We start from the raw sequence: 22,326 nt of genomic DNA, 5'->3' as shown, positions 1-22,326 counted from the left end.
GCCCAGGAACTGCTAACCAAAGGACAAAGCAGCAGTGGGTCAAGAAGCTTTGCAAAGGAGATGAGAGCCAAAGATGAGAAACGCAGTGGCCAGCCATCGAAAGCTGACGACGACTAACGGAGAGCAATCATCAAAGTTGATCCTCTTAAAAACTACATGAGAAGCTGCTGAAGAACTCAGTGTTGACCTTTCTACACTCATTAGGCATTTGATGCAAATTGGAAAGGTGAAAAGGTTTGGTAAGTGGCTGCCTCAAGAGCTGACTGAAAATTTTTTCAAAATTGTCCTTGTAAAGTATTGTCTTCTCTTATTCTATGCAACAACAACAAACAATTTCTTGATCAGACTGTGACATGTGATGAAAAGTGGACTTTAAACAACAACCTGCGACAACCAGCTCAGTGGTTAGACAAAGCAGCAGCTCCAAAGCACTTCCCAAATCCTAACTTGCACCAAAATAAAAAACGTCTCGGTCACTGTTTGGTGGTCTACTGCCAGTCTGATCCACTACACCTTTCTGAATTCCTGAAAAATCATTACATCTGAGAAGTATGCTCAGCAAATCAATGAGATGCACTGAAAACTGCAATGCCTGCAGCTGGCACTGGTCAATAGAATGAGTCCAATTCTTCTCCACAACAACGCCTGACTGCATGATGCACAACCAATGCTTCAAAAGTTGAATAAATTGGGCTATGAAGTTCTGCCTCATCTGCCATATTCACCTGACCTCTCATCAAACAACTGTCAACTTCAAGCATCTCAATAACTTTTTGTAGGCAACATGCTTGCAAAAACAGCAGGAGGCAGAAAATGCTTTACAAGAGTTTATAGAATTCCAAGGCACAATTTTTATGCTACAAGAACAAACTTAGTTCTCCTTGGCAAAAATGTATTTGGTGTAATGGTTCCCATTTTGATTAATAAAGATGTGTTTGATAATAATGATTAAATGATTAAAATTCTCAGTTTGAAACTACAATTACTTTTGTACCAGCCTAATAAGTACAAAGTTGATTTTGTCAGTAAATCAGGTTTTGAGTAAATGAATAATAGAACTGAAACTTTAACTTACATTTTAAAATGTGTCCCCCTGTTAGTCTTCAAACTACAGAAGTCTCTGAGGGCTAGGTATCACTTCATGTGTGATACTAAGTTACTAAGCTATTCATGAGAAAGTCCCTTTCTTAAAAAAAAAAAAAAAAAATCAGAATTTTAAACCTATGAAGAGACTTAGATTCAAATCCATTTTTTGTTACTGATCTCAAGCAAAAAGCTGCTAAATGCTACCCCAACTGAGTTTTTTAAAAAACACAACCTGCATTCTTCAACAAATTAGCTAATATTAGCTACTTGCTTTGAATATTTTGTTGAAGAATGCAATCCAGTAATTTAGTATCACACATCACTATTAGTTAATATTTAAAGTACATCATTTTAGATTATGGGCTTCCCTGGTGGCTCAGCAGTAAAGAACCTGCCTGCAGGAAACGTGGGTTCATCCCTGGGTTGGGAAGATCCCTTGGAGAAGGAAATGGCAACCCACTTCAGTATTCTTGCCTGGGAAATCCCGTGGACAGAGGAGCCTGGCAGTCAGTCCATGGGATCATAAAAGACTAGGACACAACCGAGCCACTAAACAACAATTTCAGATGACAGTTACTTTATCACATGACACACCTGAAGTGAACGTCAATCACATCTGCACACAAGAAATCTCTTTTGTTCTAGTCCCATGCAGTGCATGCAGCTAAACATGGTTTCTGAAAAGCAACCCAGTTTATAATGCTTTAGCACTTAAAGAGTTCAGTTAAGTTCAAAGAAGTATTAACTGTTAATAGGAAAAGTGGTTAGCTGTGGAAAAAGACCTAGCATATTCATCATAAAGTAAAATAATGAAGGAACATACTGAATTACCTCATTATTCTATCACCTATTGTTGTTCCTCTGATATTAAATCTAGTGAAGGGAACACAATAACTAAAGTCACTCACAAAGACTTCACTTCAAAGAACCAAATATTTAGAGCATGAAGGCCACGACTTTTATCTTTAATCATATAAATGTAAAATATTTTGTTACCCTTTGTGACTCAGGGTATTATGTGAGAATATGTCATTCGACTAAATGTATATGAGAAAATTAAAGACACAAATAGTTCACTGAAGATAGATTAGAAGGAAAACATTGTACTTAATCCCTTTTATCTTATAAAAAGATTAGAACCTAACCTTGTTACAGAATACAGGGAACTTGCACAGAGTCATATACCATCCACTGGAACACCTACATTAGCTCTCCAGAGCTGAGCTGCTCTTTAGGAACTAAATGATTAAGCCCTGAGCTGATTCATTTGTCCTAACCATAAGACTGGATAACAAGCAAGTAAAGAATAACAGAGCTTTTAACTCCCTAGGAGTTCAGTTCTTTCTCTATGATTATTTTTTTCTCTGCAATTTTAAAAAGAATAGACTTGAATCACTAGAAATACTGAAAAATGATTATAATGATGATTCAATAGATGACAACAAATTTACAGTATGCAAAGAATTTTGGCTTTAAAAATGAAGGCCATGTCCCAAAGTCCAGAGTAGGTAAATAGAACTGAATTTCTATGCAAATAAGAAACATATTTTTTAAAAGTGGTATCTTTAATCTTCACAGAAAAAATTTTTAGAGCATCTTAACTGAGTCTATAAAAACTATTCAAGACTATTTGAAAACTTCTTCAGAAAGCTTACTTAGATGCTTGTCTCTTTTTATAGAGTAAAAACCTGTTGGGTTTGTCAAGAGGATAAACTGTCAGGCCATCCTATCATTTACTAGAAGATGGATTTGGTGTGCTGAAAACAGTTTACATGAAGACCATCTAAACAATAAACCTCTAAACAAAAAACCACTTTTCTTTCATTCCAAGGGCACCTGTTTATGTCTCTAAATCCAATACATAAAATCCCTAAGAGATGTACATACTACTTTTATTTATTTTTTAAACCATATTAGAAAGTAGATATGTTTGATTATTTCTTTCTTCAATTTAGTTTCCATTTAGTGTTCTGTGTTCCTGCTATAAACAAAGTTAAAGGAGCTCTAACATGGTGACTCACATTTGTTTTCAACTTTGGTAACCTGTCAACAGAGGAACTTTACCATATACTATAGCTTGGTTTCTCTCTGTAAGGCTGATCTGCTATAAAGCAGGGATCAGTAAACTACCGCTCTTGGGCCAAATCTGACCAGCTGCCTATTTTTGTAATGAACCACTAGAGACCAGTGGTTTTTATAAATGGTTACATCTTATATGGTTATGTAAGTGCTTACATAATAGCCTCCATTTTGCCTCCTGGCCAGTAAAGCCTAGAATATTTCTTCTTTGGCTTTTTAGGAAAAAGTCTGCTGACCTCTGCTATACAGAGTCCCAGTTATATTTAGACTGAGACTAGCTATATTTAATAAGAAGGGATTTTAAAATACCTATGTTAGTCATTAAGGCTAACATTTTATTTTCTAAGACATTTCCTTCTCATGCTTGAGCTCAGCTCAAAAGTGAAAACGTGGGTCATATTTATTTAACCAAATTATAAGAATGCAAATCTTTATTTTAAAAAATTGTTAACTTTGTACTGCAAATAACTGTTTTGATATTTTCATTAAATGTGTCAAAATGGCTTAGCTACAAACTTTTTAGGTTTCATTTAAAAATTAATTGTGTGGCAAAAAATTTATGAGGTCATCAAATTAAAGTACAAATCTAAGTATATACTCTTTAACCATTTTTAATTTGGGGACCATTTCTCTGGCCTTACTAAACTAATCTTGACTGGGTTTCTCAAATGGCAGCAAGAGATGACATGTATCCTTTTAGTTTGGCATTTCATCCAAGTGAGATGTTTACTTAGACTCTAAGAACCAAATGTATGATTTTTATGGCAGAGTTTTGGAATTCTTTATTCCTTTGGAAATAGAAATTCTCAAAAACAAAAATCATATGCTTATTCTTAAGCTGGTGAATGATTTTTTTCATGTTCTTAAGAAGTAAAATTTCTTAAACTTTCTATCTTTAGAACAAAAAGTCAACATACTCATTCCTCCAAATTTTGGAGGTAAGATAAATGACCAGGGATGAAGAGCCTTAGAAAGGTACAGAAATAAAAAGTATACTTTATATAGGTAGTTCAAAATTTAATCAGTTTGGTACTCAGAAGTTAGGAATTATCAAAATTATTTATAGAAAAGTCAAAAGGAAGATCTTACACCATTTGCAAATTTTTTTTGGTAAATAGCTAGGGAAGAATAATGCAAATTTCAAAGGAAAACTGAGGTAATTATGAAACAGCCACTCTAATTACCTCAGCATTAGCTCAGTATGTACAACTTTGTGTATGTATGTGTACACACTGATATATATATAATATTGCACCTAATTTCATATATTTATTAAAACTGTTTTCTATTTATAAATGGCTTTTGTACTTGTCCTCTTCAATAAATTAATTTTCTCAAAATTAATTTTATTAATTTTGAAGAAGAATTTTATTATCTTTCTATTACTCTTTAGTAAGTTTACTGCTATGTCCTATAGAATAATATATAGGACAAATAACTAAATAATATATAGGACAAAAAAAGGCTAAATACCTAAACTGACTATACAGAATATTAAATAATAGTTTAAAAAAAAAAAAGCAGGGAAGCAAATACAGATCAAGAGGTGGTTTCAAATCTGGATCTAACCACGAGAGCACAAATTTAAGAGTACATGCGAGAAGTGGGGTCACTTTCAGGCTGTTGAACCTGATCATCTCTCCTCTGAAAGATTCTGCTAGTCTAGTTCAGCAAATGGGTTTCTTGGGTCAATGGCGCTATCAGCTGCCAATTCTGTGGCATGTCTAAACCTCAGGAGAATCCCTAAAATATATAAATCATGTAAGTATTACAAAAATGATAAGTAAATGATAATGTTCAATAGAAAGATAATATAGCATCTAGTAAGATATCCAAAATAAGGACAATATGCTGCAAGATGTTCTGCATTCTCTAGGACCCATTCTCCCCACAAATTCTCTTTTCTCATTCATGTTATACTACCGTGTTAAAAAAAAATTTTTTCCTTAGGTCTAGAATATACAAAATCTCTGCTTAGCACCTCAGTTTCCTCATCTATAATGCAGGCCAAGTAAAAGTGTTACATAATCAGCCTGAATACAAGATGCTAAATAATTATTTTTTCAAGTATCTAATATTTACCAAAAATATATAATTCCTATTTAAGCAAACAGACCTGGTAAGTGACATGGTACATTTTACCAGAAGTGGATACTTAAATTTCATTTTCAATTACTACCTTAGTATCATTTAAGCTTTGTAAGTATAGATAAAAAATGAAGGACATATGTTTGCTTACATAATTTGAAAGCCAAAAATATACAAGCATAAAACAGTTATAGTCTCTGGTTCTCCATCCTAGGTTTTAGAAACCATCAGTCTGATTTTCAAATTGTGCCATGCTTCCCAACCTTATTTGCATACATCAAGTGGTAATAATGCTCTATGGGACTCCCTCTGAGTATGGAAAGAAATGAAACTAAGTTTTACTTATCTAAAATATATACTAAGAATTTGAAGACTAATGTGTGTCAGGTGAAGACAAAATATTTGTTTAAAAATCACTGCAAAGGAAACACTTTGACCAAGTATGACTAAAGGCAGATACCTATCCATCTTTTCATAGTTAAGAAAAGGCAGCTAAACTGAACTTCAAGTTACTATATTCAGGAATTTGCTTGTCTTCTCTAGAGCCATTCTTATTATAAGTAATTGCTTCTTAAAGTCTAAGTAGTTACATGGAATGTCTTGGTTGTTTAATACACCGATCATTTATTTAGTGCTTTCAAAGTGAGACAAGTCCTTTGACTGATTTTTTTCTAAGTTCTGACAACAATTCTAAACAATTATAATCTCATTTTATAGATAAGGAAACCTAACCTTTAAGAGATACTAAGTAATTTGAATGAGGAAATAGCTAGTAAATGATAAAACCAGAATTCAAGTCATTATGCTCTTGATCATTGTATAACATTGCCACTCTTTAATGGTAAATTAATATTTTCATTGTATTTTTATTTTTCACTTGACAGAAATGTCAGAACATTTTATAAACAGCAGTACATTGAGCATAAATACACGTGATACAATGTCATGCCTGTGAAAACTAGGATATTTTAAAGGTAAAATTTGATTCTCTGGACTAGGACAGAACTTACAATGAGATATGATGGCACTAATTACAGAAATAATTTTAGGAACGTATGGAATGCAATATACTTTGAAGATCTACTTTACTTACTAAAAAAATAAAATATATCCTTATGAATACATAAAATCAAAAATGGAAAAAGTTATGAACACATAAGCAATTTAATTCTTTACTGCAGTTAAAATATTTGTTACTTGGTATGACTTTTCATTTCTGAAACAGAGTTACTTAGTAGAAGTCAGAGAAAGAACACAATGTTCTCAAAAAGAGAACCTTATCACACTACCTTAATCCAGGGTTAAGAGAAAAGTAGAAAAACTAAATGCTAAAAAAAAAACCAAATTGATAAAGACCAAGATCTCTATGAGGCAATGTGACAACTAAAGATAACCCTAACTCAGTAAATAACCTGTTGGTCATTCTCAATATTCCTTCCTCTGAATCTGTAAACTGAAGACCAAGCCTTTGTGCTGAAGATAAATAGCAATTCTTTCTATCTTCTTTATATTCTTTTGCTCAAAGAATGCAATATGTAATATGTGAAATTACTTATAGTTTACAAAATTCTATGAGTTTATATGACTGAGACACACTTAGAGGAAGTAACTGTCAAAAATGGAGAGACTCTTTTACATCACTTCAAGCAAAGAAATAAAGCCTTGTGAATTATACTTTTGTAGTTCATGTTAATTAAAAATTTACCCACCTGTCACCAGGTCCTGCTCGATACCTTGCACCTGGGATCAGGACTGGGTCGTCGTCACTATCATCCGTGTCCTGGAGAGCAGAGTCCCTGGTCAACGTTTCCTCACGGGCCGGGGGCCCAGTGGCTTCTGTTTGTGACTGAGGCTCAGGGTTGCTGGTACTATGTCTGGAAGCACTTGTAGTGCTAGTTTGATCTGAAGTTCCTGGTTCTTTGCCCTTTTCAGACAAAGTGGATTCTTCTGCAACCCCACAAGGGCTATCAAGATTGAAGTCATTTCTTTCTCCTGAGCCAGAATCCAATGACTCAGAAGTAAACTTATCTGATTGTGCTGTCAGAAAATAAAGTAGTAATAACTGGTCATGTCAGCAACACTAATTATTTAATCTAACTTCAGACATTTTCTAACATAAGTCTAATTCCCCTACATGAAGAACAAAATTCCACAATACATCTATTTGGAAATGGTCTCTAACTCTGGACAGACTAACACAGATTAAGGCTTCTTGTTTTCCTATATAAAGGAATTATCTAAGGAGAACAAAACAACTCACCTGTATCTATATAGTTTTGAACTGTGCTTTCTGGAGATGCACCTTCCTGAAGTGTCACATCCTCTGATGATTCTTCAGGAGCTTCTGGGAATTAAACCAAATTATCATTAAATCCTAACCTTTTTTTTTTTTTAGAAAAATAAACACCAATTTAATTAATATTCTAGGTTTCCTATACACAAGTAGTTCTTCACCCTTTTAGGGTCATATATATTTCTGACACTCAGATAAAAACTCCCCCAGAGTATAATACAAATACCATCTTTGTACCCACAAAACTGTAAAATACTATCAGGAACAGATGTGGGTATTTGCTATTTGTTTATCAGTTCTGCCCGCTGCCTCTTCCCAAAGTCTATGCATGGACCTTCATGAACTCTATGTGAAAAATCCTGCTTGAGATTATTCCTCCCAACTGACATTCCTCAATTTTGATTTTATTTTCCCCCTAAATGTCAAAGAATATAAACTTAAAAACTGAGTATTTTTCTTCCTTTTGTCATATACTTGGTCTAATTTGAACTATCATGAGCAAAGAGTAAAGTTAGCCCCACCATAAATTCTATTTGGCTACTGAAAATATTTATTGCTGGGATTTAATTCTAAAGACCTATGAAGGATTGGGTTTTTTTGTTCCTAATTGGACATTTGCTTGCTAGACAGTCATCTTATATGTATTTTATTCTTGTAAGCTCTGTTACGCTGAAGTATGTATTCATTTGATGAAAAACAATTCATGAATTCATTTATCAATTATGTACTGAAAATCTACTGTGTTCTAAGGCTGTACTAACCCCTAAATTTTATATGATGATCACATAAAAATATTCCAGGAAAGGGTTCTAAAAACATTCTCCAAATGGCTCTTCTTATATGAAACAGGATTCATTCATAACCTGTTTAGATTTTATTCTTTTTTCTTTTCCTCCATAAACAACCTATATACTTTGAAAAAATCAAGATAGATACTCCGGCTTTCACTGTTAGGTATAAAAATGGTAAAGATAACTCAAACCAACATTTATATCTAATATATTGTCCGTATGATGACTATCTATCCTGGCCACTGTGCCCACACAGGGGAACTATGCTTCTCTGTGATGCCTCATCTTACATGCTTAAGGTCCCTATCTTTTGCATTTGCTATTGATAATTCATCAGCAGCAGTAAGTGGACTACTGAGGCAAAAGTGAAAAAACAAAACTGTAGCACTGATGTATCAGAAAAATAGATAAACATCCAACATCGGGTTTTGTCAGGACAAAAGCAAAATATCACCTTACTTGCTTCATTCTCTCCTTCGGATGGTTGCACTGGGCTCTGTGGGGCCAAGGATTTCTCCTGATCGTCAGATTTGCAGTGGCTCCCATTTCCTCTGGAACTTGAGGCAGTACTGCTCCTACAATCAAGACAAGCTATTTCACCAAGAAGTTAATAAATGTCAACTTTTAGGATAATTTTTGTAATTTACAACTAGAGAAGCTGATCAAAAATCTCAGACTATAATATTTTACAACTAGAGAAGTTGATAAAAAAAATTCAGGATACAAATAAAACACAAGATTTATATTAGCAGTACCTGTGAAACATCACTTAAAAAAATCAAGGTGATTATTCTAATCCACTTTTAATATTAAAAAGAGATTAAAAAATATAAATTCTTCACTGACTGATGCTCCTATGATCTGGTATATATATACAAGTCTCTCTATTGAATTTTAACTTAATTACATAATCTCTCTTCTTGTCCTCACTACAGATGTTTCACCATATTAAAATTCTTACTGATTTTACAAACTTTGATCATACACCCTTTTAGACTTTGTTGTTCTAGGCTACTTTTAAATTGATACTTGAAAAGAGGCCTGGAAGTTCCTTTGGTCTTTGAATTGCCCTTTGTAGATCACTGCCAGTTCTAGATTGCTGTTCAAACATGGCAAGTGATCAACACCATAGTTTTCTAGAAGGAGAGAATGATGTTTTCTGTTTTAGTTTTAATACCTACCTGATGATAACCATAATCCTGTTAGAATTTTTGGCTAGAGCAGAACACCATACCAAGTTAAATAAATAATTTTCAATGAACATTCTCTGACAAATCATGATATATGTATAAGAAGGGCATTGAGTGGGAAAGAAAATAGAAGAAAATGTATAACAATCTTATTAAGGTTAAAATTAAATTCAGAAAAATGGAACAATTTCTTAAATTTAGTAAAGATGTGAACAAGAAAAAACTGAATGGCTACAACAACTTAAAAAACATTAATCATAGACAAATAGCAGTGACTCAATAAACAATGCAAATTATCATGGAATGTTTGTCAAAATTTTCGAAAAGCTTTTTTTGGCTAATTATGGAAGTCAATTTAACTTTTTAAAAATAGCATCCATATATAATGTATTTTTAAGAAAAATGCATATCTACATGGGTATATACACAGAGGAAAATATCAGAAAGGATATTTATCAGAAAAATATCAGAAAGATGACACCAATGTTAACTGTCATCTCAGTTGGGTTACTGTAATTTTTTTTAACTTTTCTTTAGATTCTTATTTCTTTTGCAATGAACATGTATTTCTTTTTAACCAAAAAATAATGTACAGCAATTCTGATAAAGATAAGCCAATGTGATATATAAATTTTTTTTCCCCCATTGAGAAAGCTATGATGCACAGTTAAATAGAATGCCCAGTGTAGAATAGTTATGATAGGGCACTGATGTAGGAATACAGAGCCATTAGTGGAAAAACAAGTAATCAAGTAAATACATTTAGCATGTGTGAATATGGTATTTTAAAATCATAGATAAATGACTAACTAGATTGTTCAATAAAAGGTACTGGGATAAAGGAAAAGCCATGTGGAAAAATTGAACTATAAGCCCTATATCATACTTTATGGTAAAATAAAATATAAAAAGATTATACATATTTTTCATATAAAAGCACAGAACTATAAAAGGAAATAAAGAAGAAATCTTCGCCTAATTCTGAGAATGACAAGGAGCATTAATTACCTCACAGGCTGAAACCATAAAGTGAAACTACCGTAAGCAAACTTAAAAGACAAACAATAAACTGGGAAAAATATCTGCAACAAATGAAAGACAAATGATATTCTCCTCACTTAATTCTATATAGCTCTTATAAGTCAGTAAGAAAAACATAACCACCACAGTAAAAAACTGGGCAAAGGATTTGAAAGGCAATTTATAAAAGATGACAATTGTAGCTATCAATTATATAAAGCTTATCGTGTGCCAGTCAACGAACTAAGCGCTATGTACTTTTTCGGCATGGTCTCATTAAATCTTCCCAAAATCCCTGAGGAAGGTTGTATTAAATATTCCCATTTTCAGATGAAAAAACTGGTATTTACAGAGGTCCAACAGCTAGTCCTGTTCAGAGTCCCAACTCTCTGTCTGTGTGCTCTATTGCCTTCCTGTCATCAAAGAAACTAAAATAAAAGCAAGACACCATACTAGCACAGATGAAAAAGACTGCATTTTTAAAATCTTTTTTACAATGAATACAGAATATTTTTATAACCAGAAAAAAAGGCTAACTACTTTTTTGATAAAGAAATAAGAAACTAGTGAATAAGAGAATATAATTCAGGTTAGTTTTCAAAGAAGAAAAAGCACCATTTAAAAGAAGAGTGGGACTAAAGATGTTTGGTTAAAATATGCTCAGATGAGATTCTTCATAAGAAATCAGTCCCTTCAGTACAGAAACATAAGAAAAGACTTAAGAATAAATATGATAATCTTTTGTGGTCTTAAATTACGTACTAAGAAAAAGAGCCATGGATATCATGATTTTTAAAAGCTGAGGTCAAACAGTAGAGATCATAAAGAAATTCTATTGACCATGCCTTCAAATATACATCTAGAATCCAATCTCCTTACTACCTCCACTGCTCCCATCCTGGTCCAAGACACCACCTCAGCCTAGATGCTGCAGTCCATGGGGTCATAAAGAGCAGGCCACAACTAAGTGACTGAACAAGACCTCTCACCTTGCTTACTGTCAAAGCCTTTTAACTGATCATCCAGTTTCTACCGAAGGCCTATTCTCTACACAGCAACCAGAGATATCCTTTTTCCTTCTCACTTCCCTGACTGACCTTATCTATTACTACCCTCTCCTTTGGTCACTCCACTCTAGCTACACTGTTGTTTTTTTCTTTGAAGATCTTTGAACACATTGAGACTGCTCCTACTTCAGTGCCACTGTACTAGCTTTCTCTCTGCATAGAATGCTCTTCCCCCAGATATGCATAGCTCACTCCTTCTTACCCTTGAAACTGCCCAAATGTCATCTTCTCAATGATGCCTACCCCTTCTGGGGATTTTCCAATAATCTTTACCTGCTCTACTTTCTTCCATAGCACTTAGTACCACTTAATAGGCTTCTGCTATACAATTCATTTATTTATTATGTTTATTATCTGCCTCCCATACCTAGATAGTAAGCTTAAATAGGGCAGGGATTTTTTTTTTTGTCTATTTTTTTCATCAGTGTATTACCAAAATCTAGAGCAGTCTTTGAAACACAGAAGGTATTCAATAATAATAAATGAAAATCCTATTTAATCAAAGATTTTAATATAAAAAAACACACAGAAACACAAATGGAAACCTGTAAATTAGAATAAATATATCAACATATAATTAATTATATATCAATAAACAATATATAACTATATTATATATCATTTATACACAACATATTATATATTATACTAACATATAATATATAATAATGTACAATTTAATATATCAATTATCTAGAATAATTAATATATTGGTTATTAAATGATTAACATAACCACCATACATTAATCACATGTGATCATATTAATATATAATTAATTATATTAAGAAAGATTGTATTGCCTATATATTAATTTATATAATAACAGTAATAAATTTAAATACAATATTTTGGATGTTGTCTCTCATGCAAAAGGCAATGAGACAGTGGCAAAGAATTTAGGAAGTTCACATAACTAATTTTTAAAAAATATTTAATTAGATTAATGAAAAATAAATATAATCAGAAACACCATCAAAAAGAATCTATACAACCACTGAAGTTCAAACTCACTAATAATAACCTAAATAAAGATTATTTCAAAATCAAATACATAAGTTACAAATAAATGAATACACTGATATTGAATACTGGCCTGGAGACAGCAAAACATGTACTTTCATATGCTGTTGGGAGAAATGTAATGACAGATGATCCTTTTGAAAATAATTTTTCAATATCTTTTAATTTAGATACAGTTTTATTTCTGGAAAAAAATACCCCAAATAATCATCTTAAAAGTAGAAACAAAGCTTGTAAACAAAGATATTCATAGTCTTATTTGGCAAAAATAAGGAACTTGACTGCCTAACTAAAAGGAAATGGATTAACTAAAGCTATGGTACATCCTTTTGGTGGATTCTATTAGCTGACAAAATAATATTTATGAAAACTAAGGAGTAATATGGGAATATTTACTATAAAGTTAACTCAAATAAATGTAGGGAAGAATTAAATATATTCAGTATCATTAAAATAATGTCAAAGCAAAAATATATATGTATACATACATAAACACACAATTTTACATAGGACCAAGCCTGCAAAAAGCTCCAAAATGTTAGGCTTATTAATTTTTGCACTATTAGTATACTGATGATTGATCTTCTTTTGCATTTTCTATCAGAGAAATATCCCAGGACCAGCAGTATCAGTATCACTTGGGAAGTTTTTAGAAATGCAAATTCTCTGACTCCACCTCAAATTCTGATAGTGGGGTCTAGTGATCTGTGTTTTAAGAAGCTCTCCAAGTGATCCTGAAGCACGCTAAAGTCTGAGAACCAAAACATTATTACAAAACAAAGATGAACTATTAAAAATAATATCTAATAAAATCCTACAAAATGGCTAAGAACATCTTTACAAAAATATTAACTTACCATTCATCTGTAAAGTTCAGTTTTATTGTGCTTGTAGTTGTTCCTTCTGTGCTGTAGTGCAAACTTAAAACTGGTTCACCTGTCCCTGGTTTGGGGCTCAGCTTTTCATTATTGTTATCTGAAAATTGTGTTTAAAACATTTGAAAAAAGTCTCTGAAATCAATAAAAAGATGACATTTCCTAAAATTTCTAAAACTTAAACTAGGCTGTCCTTGTCATAACTTTTTCTCACATCTGTTATGGTTCTCACTTAAAGTTCAAAAGCAAGTGTTACAGAAATACTCTATATCTCAAAGTGGCATTGAATCAAATTCTAGCTTTGCAACATGACTCCCTTTGATTCAGATGAAAATAACACACATTTGAGAACCATATTTAGTTGTTAGGGAATCAAAGAACATTAACATGAAATGACATACTTTATAAACTGGTATTTTTATTTAATGGAATTCTCAGGACTTATTTTCTTCAGCTGCTAAAGCACTAAGAATAATTATCATTGGCTCCTTCAGAAATTCTGAGAAGTAAGATGCAAGGGCTCCAAAAGAAGCTGTTTAGTAAAAACTTTGTTGCAATTAACTGCTATCAAATTCTTTCTGTTCTTTCAAATTCATAGACTTACAATCTAGGGAGGGATTATAGCCTGTACTCTATTGGGAAGGAGGGGGGAGAAAAATCTAGTTATTTTCTAAAACTCTGTTATAAGATCATACCTTTTGGTATATTCCATTCCCCCCTCCTGACTAATCTTGAAAGAAATTTGTTTTCTAAATTATGGGGAGGCAACTCCATCTTAAGATTCCATAGATAATACTCATAATACATGTCTATCTCAACATATAAAATCTTTATAAAATGGTAAATAAAAATTAAGAAACTCAGAAATTAATACAAATCACTTTAAAGTCACCTCTGCCTTCCTCTACAAAAGGAGTACTCAGATATTTAAAGACAAATTTGAACAGGGCTTTATAAATTTTTCATTTTATGATGAATAACAGCTAGGAGGAACACTAAAATGTATAGAGAATAAAAACTGCTATATAATCAAACATGTAATATTTCTTCCAGTTCCTTGCAGAAAGAAAACTCATCTGTAACAATTATTTTCTGGATACTATTTCGAGCACTTGATATAGTACTTGATGGTACTAAAAAGAAGCTTTCTGTCATGGAAACAGTATCAATTAAATCAAAATTACTCAAGATTTTTGGTTATTGGGCCCACTTTTTATTGCAAAAAAGAACTTTTATCTTTCTGTATTTCTTTTGAACATGCTAGAGCACTTACTAAAAGAGAATCTGACAGAAACTCTGCTCTAGCGTTTATCCTGTAAGAGGACAATTAACAGGACTTAAGAATACAGAATAGTAGCAGAAAGGAAAAAGGATTCTCTCCAAGAGAGGAGAAGCCAAGCTGATAAAATTCAGGAGTATCAATTCTTACATCATCACTTCTAACTCATGTGACATCCTCTCCTATAATATTAATTGCTTTTTGAAAGTAAAAGTATGAATCAAGTTATAAAGCAGGCCCACCAAACGGTATTCATTCTGTTTCTGTACTACTTCTGCTGACTATGTCCTTGATATAAACAGCTGCTGAGAAAAAAAAATTAACCATCCATTACAACTTTCAAAGATACGATAATTCAATGTTTTAGAGGAGGTATTTTACCATATGGCTTTCTTATAAAATAACCAAATTAACCTATCTTGAGCTTATGTAAAATTATCAAGAACAGGACTTTTTTTTGGTCCACACCATGAGGCTTGCAGGATCTTAGTTCCCTGACCAGGGACTGTGCACTCTTGGCAGTGAAAGACAGAGTCCTAACCACTGGACAACCAGGGATTTCCAAATGGCACTTTTAAAGCATCTGTCCTATCCTTGAAAACCTTTGAAATATTTGTTGTTAGTCATCTGTCCACATACAGTTTTCCCTTATTCTTTAGTTATGTTGCTGAAATTTCTGTTCCACTAATGCCAAAACCACAGTCATTCTTAAGATATGGAACTGGTGATGACAGCCAAAAGGCTGAATGATAAGATTAAGAGGTTAGTTAAGAGGTAGAGTTGGGGCTATTTTTTTCATTATCTCTCAAAAATTGTATAAACTGCTTTGCTATTATTTTTCTTTTAAAGTAAAGAAGGAATGGGGGGAGAAAAGCAGGTGTGAGAACTGTAGGACTGAATTTCTTAAGCCTACTTTGGTTAATAGGAGCGTAAGTTTTAAGAAGACATTTAACATCTGAAATTAACAGAACACTGTAAATTCAACTATGCTACAATAAAAAAATTTTTCTTTAAAAAGCTATTTACTGATTCATGTTGATGTTTGGTAGAAACCAATGCAATACCGTAAAGAAATTATCCTTCAATTAAAAAAAGTTTAAAAAAAGAAGCCATTTAAATGTTTTACCAAAACTTCCTTTTTGAGTAAAATTAGAGGCAGCTATAGATATCTACATGCTAAGACTAAAGGAATTTAGTAGACAGAGAGCTAGCTGTTGAGAGGTCAAAATGGTGTAGAAAACATCTACCAACCTCCAAGACCACCTCCAACCTCCAAAAGCAAGAAGCATCCTTAAGATGATCAGTGTGAATTAACACTTTCTTCCGAGGTTACCTATTACCAAGTTATTATTTAATCTCTCTGGAATATAACCCACACATTATAAAAATTCATGCAAAGCACAGCAGTACCTTTTAATTTACAAAATGACTACAGTTGACAGAATTTGTTCATTTAAACTGTCAATGAAGTCATCAGCCTGGAGTAAAATGGGCCCATCACTATATTAGTTACAAATACTTCAGACCACCCCTTGCCCCCATCTAGTTCTCTCTTTGCAGCATTAAATATAAATAATATCTCAGGCAGAAACAACGCACAGCACAGAACCTGGTTTCGTCAACTGAAGCACTGATGCAAGTATGTATCTGAAATTTAAAAATTTATTTCCTAGTCTTGTTCATTCTACTCTTCCTAATTTAATACTCCTCTTCTTGACTGTATACAATCTATCAGATTGAATTTTCTCAGAAATGTAGATAAATAAACAAATAGTTTCTAATAAAGTGCAAATTTTAAGCTAAAAATATCTGTAAAAATCTAAAGAACCAACAAACCAAATTTATTTTATTATCAACTTATTTAAAAAAATACTTGTAACCATTTTAATTTTCAGTAACTTGCTCTGTGTGTTAGAATCTGGATCAGCAAATACATCCTAAAAACTGCATTATTCAAATGCTTACTCAGAAATATATTACTGAAATATTTTTCTTAGAAAGTAGAGATTTTAATTTAGGAGGAGTCTTGGGGTTGAGAACTTAATCAAACCCAATGATTACATAGAATGCACCATCATGACAGTAACTAAAGTTTGTTGAACATTACTATGTCCCAGGATATGTATAACCTTTGTAGCACATACTTTTATCTCCATTTTACAGATGATGAAACTGATAATATTGTAGTAGATTCTTTTTCTCTAAGTTTCTTTCTATATGAAGTTCTTACTATACTATCTTGGAAATACTTCGAATACTAAGTAGAAAATAAGATTCCTTCAACACATATTTTAATTGAGAAATATCAATTGTTGGTATTATTTCTCAGAAATGATATATAATCCATATCAGCAACTTTGACAAAGTTCTGGTAATGCAAACTGTCACTCTGGCATCAGACTACTGGAAACTACACTGTATCTTTTCCAGAGCACCAAGAGATTAAACTGTAATAGAACTGTGGTGCGCTCAGCACAAGGACAGTGTGAGGGAAAAAATCACTTTAAATTTGATCAGCCCTGCTAAGGTGGCCACACACATCGCTTTGAGTTCAACCATTAAGAACAACAGGTGACATTAGTAACTTACAGTGATCTGTATCCAGGCAAACTACCACCCATTCAAACACATGCTTCAGAAGCACAGTCATAACAACATGAAAATCAAGACAATATACTGTAAAAAACTTCATTTTTTGGAGTTAGAAGTGAATAGTCAGTAACAGGAGATTCTGGAAAGCAAATTTAAAAGAAAAGATCCTTTCCAGAAAGAGCCCTTTTCAGATTAACGCACTGGCTCAGAAAAAAAATTATAGAATGGGCTGGAATATAATTTGAAAGGAACTTCTTTGACCTTTACTTAATTAGGGAGCTTCCAAGCCTTTCACAGTAATAACCACAAATAAACTTTTGTTGTTGTTCTTTAATACACATGTTTTCAAGTCCATGCATTTTGACTATGAAATGATCATTTATGGCTCTAAAAAAAAATGCTCAAAGTAGATAACAAAATATGCTATCTTGGTAACTAGGTTTGTATATCATCTAAATATTGATATGGATGTTTGGTCTTTTAGCTAGGATGTCCCTGGAGACCTATCCTATGTATAAATTTAAACAAAGTTATCAAAATGATGGTAATTAAGTAGAATATCACAATAATTAGTTCAGAACCACTATGCCTAACATTTTCTCTGCTGCTAGGTCACTATTCTAACTATACAATCATCCATTAATCAAGTATAGTAGTTGAGATAAGCTATGGATCATGTAGAAATAATCTATTCTTTGCCGCAGGGATTTTCTATTACACAAAGAACTTGTCAATATTTCTCCTTTTGTTATGACCAATGTTTAAAATAAAAATCAATTTACAAGGAAACAAAATGTATGATGAAATCCTCTGAAAAAATATTGACAGATCAATAATGAAGCTCAACTATCTTCACAAATTTTGCACCCCCAACTTGCCTGGCATACATAGAAAAGGCAAACATCTCAAGTATAATTTCTAGGCCAAAGTAAAATTTCCATTTTTATATGTCAGGAACTTATAACTTCTCTGCATAACTCAAGACTATTGGACATCCAAGTCTTCCAATCATTTGTATAAGCAGGCATATTCTGATTCAAAGTGGAGAAATTGTTTCTAGGAGTAGATTCTAAACAGAGAACTCCTATCCACTATATAGATGACTGTGAGGCAAGGCTCTTATTTTGAAACTCAGTGTTCTCACTAGTGTAATCTGACTTTATACAGAAATGAACTATTTTATGAAAGCCAAAAACAAAGTACAACTTTAACACTAATATTTACCAGGAAATCTCTCCTATATAATCTTTTGGAAATAATATTCTAGTCAAATTTTACTCCTGACAATCAAAATCCACCTGTATATCAATAACAATCATTTTAATCCAATATACTTTTTTCATGACATAACACAAAAACGTGAATTAACTTAAAACACGGGGTTGGGACACACACAGAATCAGCCTGTGCCTGGCTCCTTTTTCCCTCTGATATTTAAAATTTACGGACTGAAATACAGTTGTTGTTTTATCTATGCTTCATAGGCTTTCTTTCTCTGTACTTCAGAACTGTTAGTCTTATATCCCTCTGTTCATAAGTCGTCTATTCCTATTTCACTTTCAGTTTTGAGGGAGAACAGATAGTAAGAAATTAAGTAAAAATGTATACCCCATGTGGCACATAAACCCTACCAAAATTCTCATCCAGTGTTTTTCTTTTCATGACTCTTTCCTCAGCTATACTCTATTTTAAAAAACTCAAATCTGTCTGTCACTCTGATTGATCAGATTACCTAGCATGGTAAAATGTGACTTCCAGATGAAAATGAAAATGAACAGCTTAGAAGAACTCTATCACCACTTTCCCCTCCAGCTACCATTCTCCTTGCTTAATGTTTTGAAGTACTTTTCTTATTTTTCATCTTCATTTTTTCTCCTAAATCTGCCCTATATCAGTCCAGTGAAACTGCTCTCACTAATGAGACTGACCACCTCTGAACTTACTAATCTAGTGGGAGAATTTCTAGAACTCACCTACCCTACACTTGACCTCTCAGCAGCAGACGACTCTCTTGCATTTGAAAACGCTCCTCTCCCCGTCTCATGCTCTATAATACTTTCCCTATTACCTCTCAGTGTGGTCGTCGCTTCTCCATCCCCTTTATCAGCTCTCCTCTAGCAAAACATTTAATTCTGGAATTTTTTCTGATTTTTTCTGAGATGTTCTAGACTTCTCACGTTTTACTTTCATCTTAGATGATTTCACCTATTGTCATTTATCATCTACATGCAATACATACTTCAATTATCATCTACATGCATAAAGTTCTGATTTACTTCTCCAGCTCTGCCATCTTTGCTAAACTCCATAACCATACAATCAATTGCTCAACAGATTTTTTTACTTTGATGCCTCACACAGATTAGTCAAATTAAGCATATTCAAAGCTAAGCTTGTGATCTCCACCTCCTTCTACACATCCTCTTCCATATATTCTTCCTTTTCCAGGGTTACCTATTTTAGGAAGTAGACGCTCATTTAATTATACTCAGTCAAAACCTGGGAGTTATCCTTGGAGTGCTAGAAATGTCACCTAATCTCTATTATTATCTTGCCCAAACCATCACAAATAAATGTATAATCTAAGTCAAAAACACTGCATTTACTGTATAAAAGCATGTTTAAGACATAGCCTCACCCTGCTCCCTCCAAACAGGTTTTCACTGCTAAACCACCCCCCAAATAGAAATTCTGGAGTTGTTACTGCAGTTTATACTCTGGACTCCTCTTCAATTATTTGCCACATTCATCAAATCCTATATACTCCCATTCTAAATATTTCTTGACTCTCTTCACATTTCCACCTTATTTCTATCATCAGGTCAAAATCCTTACTGGAGATAAGAATTTTAAAGAGAACCTCCTAAGTGATTTAGTCTCTAGTCAATTCTTCATATTCTATTCAGAACAGACGAGATCAGGCCATATGTTCCATTTTAAATTCTTCACCAACTTCCTATTGCTCTTAAGATCTAAAACCCTAAAAAGTTCAAAAGGTCCTTCTCAATATGGACTCCACCTACCTCTTGAAGCCACAGCACACCCCAGCCATACTGGGATTCTTCTAGTCATTCTAATGTGATCCTCTCAGAGCCTCTGCACATGCTGTTAATATCCACTATCCCCTTTACTCCTTCTCCTTGACCTAACTTACTCACATCATCATCTTTCAGATTGCAACTAAAATGCCTCCTCCTCAGGAATACCTCATTTGAGACTGTGCCAGAAGAAACAAAGACTCAGTCATATGTTCCCCACTAAACCTTGTTTCCTCTTTTAAAATTCTTATGACACTTGTATTTATTTTCCACATCATCTTTATTGTTAGATGAGGCAAAGGGTAGTGGTTACCATCAAAGACACTGGAACCAGACTGCTTTGATTTGAATCACATTCCTAACACAGACACAATGTGTGACTTTAGACAAGTTTCTTAACCTCTCTTTACCTCAGTTTCCTTATCTGAAAATGGGGATAATAATGATACCTGCTGTATAAGACTGTGATGAGGATTAAGTAAATAAACATATTAAAGTTGCTCAGAATAAAGTTTGACACACACACAAAATGCAAAAGTGTCTATGTTATTATTATGGTTAATAACTATATTATTATTATTACTATTATTAATCAACTCTATGTTCCAAGCACAGGAAGCATCCTGGTGCCAGGCCTAGAATTTGCCACAAGATAATAGGCATCTAATATGAGTTGAATTAATGAAATAGATATGCAGATATGACTCTACTACTTATTTCACTTGTCTTTACGTATGTCTTGGAGTCTTGGCTTCTACATCAGTAAAATGAGGATCGTATCACCTCATTAAACTGCAACAAATGGGATAGTAGATACACACGGTGCCAGTTACATACTTAAAGCTCAGTGAGAGCTATTTTTATCATAGACAATTCTGAATTAGAAAACAATTTAACTAAAAATGTAGACACTGATTTGGGTAGCAAGAGGTGGAACAAGTGAGCACAGGCAAATGAACTATCTTACCTCCTTTTCCCCAACTTCCAAACAATGAAATATATCACTAATTGTTAGAATCTAAACTAGTAGTTGGGGAAAAGGAGATGACCTACTTCATTCTAAGCAACTAAGTGATAACTAGTTCGAGAGAATACAAAAAAAAAAAAAAAACAACTAAATGAAATATGATTTCACTAACTTTTTTCTTCTAGAATTTACATACAGTATACACAAATATTTTCCAGTGTGAATATTGAACTTAATTTCCCAACTAATACAGCAGACTTCAATCATTAGATATTTAATAAAAATTAAAGTTGTCAAAGTACATTTAAAATATCACTTGATGTAATACTGTCAAAATGACATTATTAAACTTTCAACTTGCTGACAGTATATAATCTTGAGGGAATAATACTTAACACAAGACACATTCAGTTTTTCCATTCCCAATCTACCCTAGTAGAATTAGTAAAATCTGTTTTACTGGTTTCTGACCATCCACAAGTGGTTCTGTAAGTAAACATTTCGTTAATGTCAAACGAAATCTGCTTATTAAATAATGGACAATTAGTATTTATGTTTCTAATGTACCAAATTAGCATTTTTATTTCTTTAAATCTAGAATAGAAAATGAGTGTCTGACATATGCGTAATTGCCTACAGGTCTAAGTTTCAAACTTAATGGCATTATCAACTTCCACTTAATGATTATCACTGTAATAAATATAAAGTAACTTACTACAGTCATGGCCATAATTTAAAACTCAGGCAAAATTATTTCCTTATACCCTCTCAAAAATTAAATGTTAAGATTATACATTTCTTTTGTTATTGTTGTTATTGTTACTAAAAGAAGGGGGAATTTCTGGCCTAAATATTTTTAACAGGAAAAATTTGCTAGTTTTATCAAGAGGTAAGAGCAGTACATGTCAGAAGAGGCTTTTTCCCCTTATGATTAAGTAT

General features: G+C 32.9%; 1 protein-coding gene across 6 annotated transcripts in view; it reads right to left on the bottom strand.

Annotated features, from left to right (window-relative positions):
• Window positions 1–22,326, bottom strand: part of DCAF6 (DDB1 and CUL4 associated factor 6) — a 182,356-nt gene that overhangs the window by 36,865 nt on the left and 123,165 nt on the right. For 3 of the 6 annotated variants that reach the window (XM_065946324.1, XM_065946326.1, XM_065946328.1), the window contains 5 exons: window positions 13,494–13,611; window positions 8,797–8,912; window positions 7,514–7,597; window positions 6,963–7,290; window positions 1,918–1,959 (listed from right to left, as the gene is read on the bottom strand). In XM_065946324.1, the coding sequence (XP_065802396.1) occupies window positions 1,918–1,959; window positions 6,963–7,290; window positions 7,514–7,597; window positions 8,797–8,912; window positions 13,494–13,611 (688 nt within the window). The remainder of the gene's footprint in view (window positions 1–1,917; window positions 1,960–6,962; window positions 7,291–7,513; window positions 7,598–8,796; window positions 8,913–13,493; window positions 13,612–22,326) is intronic. The other 3 variants (XM_065946325.1, XM_065946327.1, XM_065946329.1) reach the window with 1 other exon arrangement.

Source organism: Muntiacus reevesi, chromosome 1, assembly GCF_963930625.1.
Source record: "Muntiacus reevesi chromosome 1, mMunRee1.1, whole genome shotgun sequence".
NCBI lineage: Eukaryota > Metazoa > Chordata > Mammalia > Artiodactyla > Cervidae > Muntiacus > Muntiacus reevesi.
The sequence above is the reverse complement of the archived record's forward strand: the minus strand, read 5'-3'. Positions and strand labels throughout refer to the sequence as shown.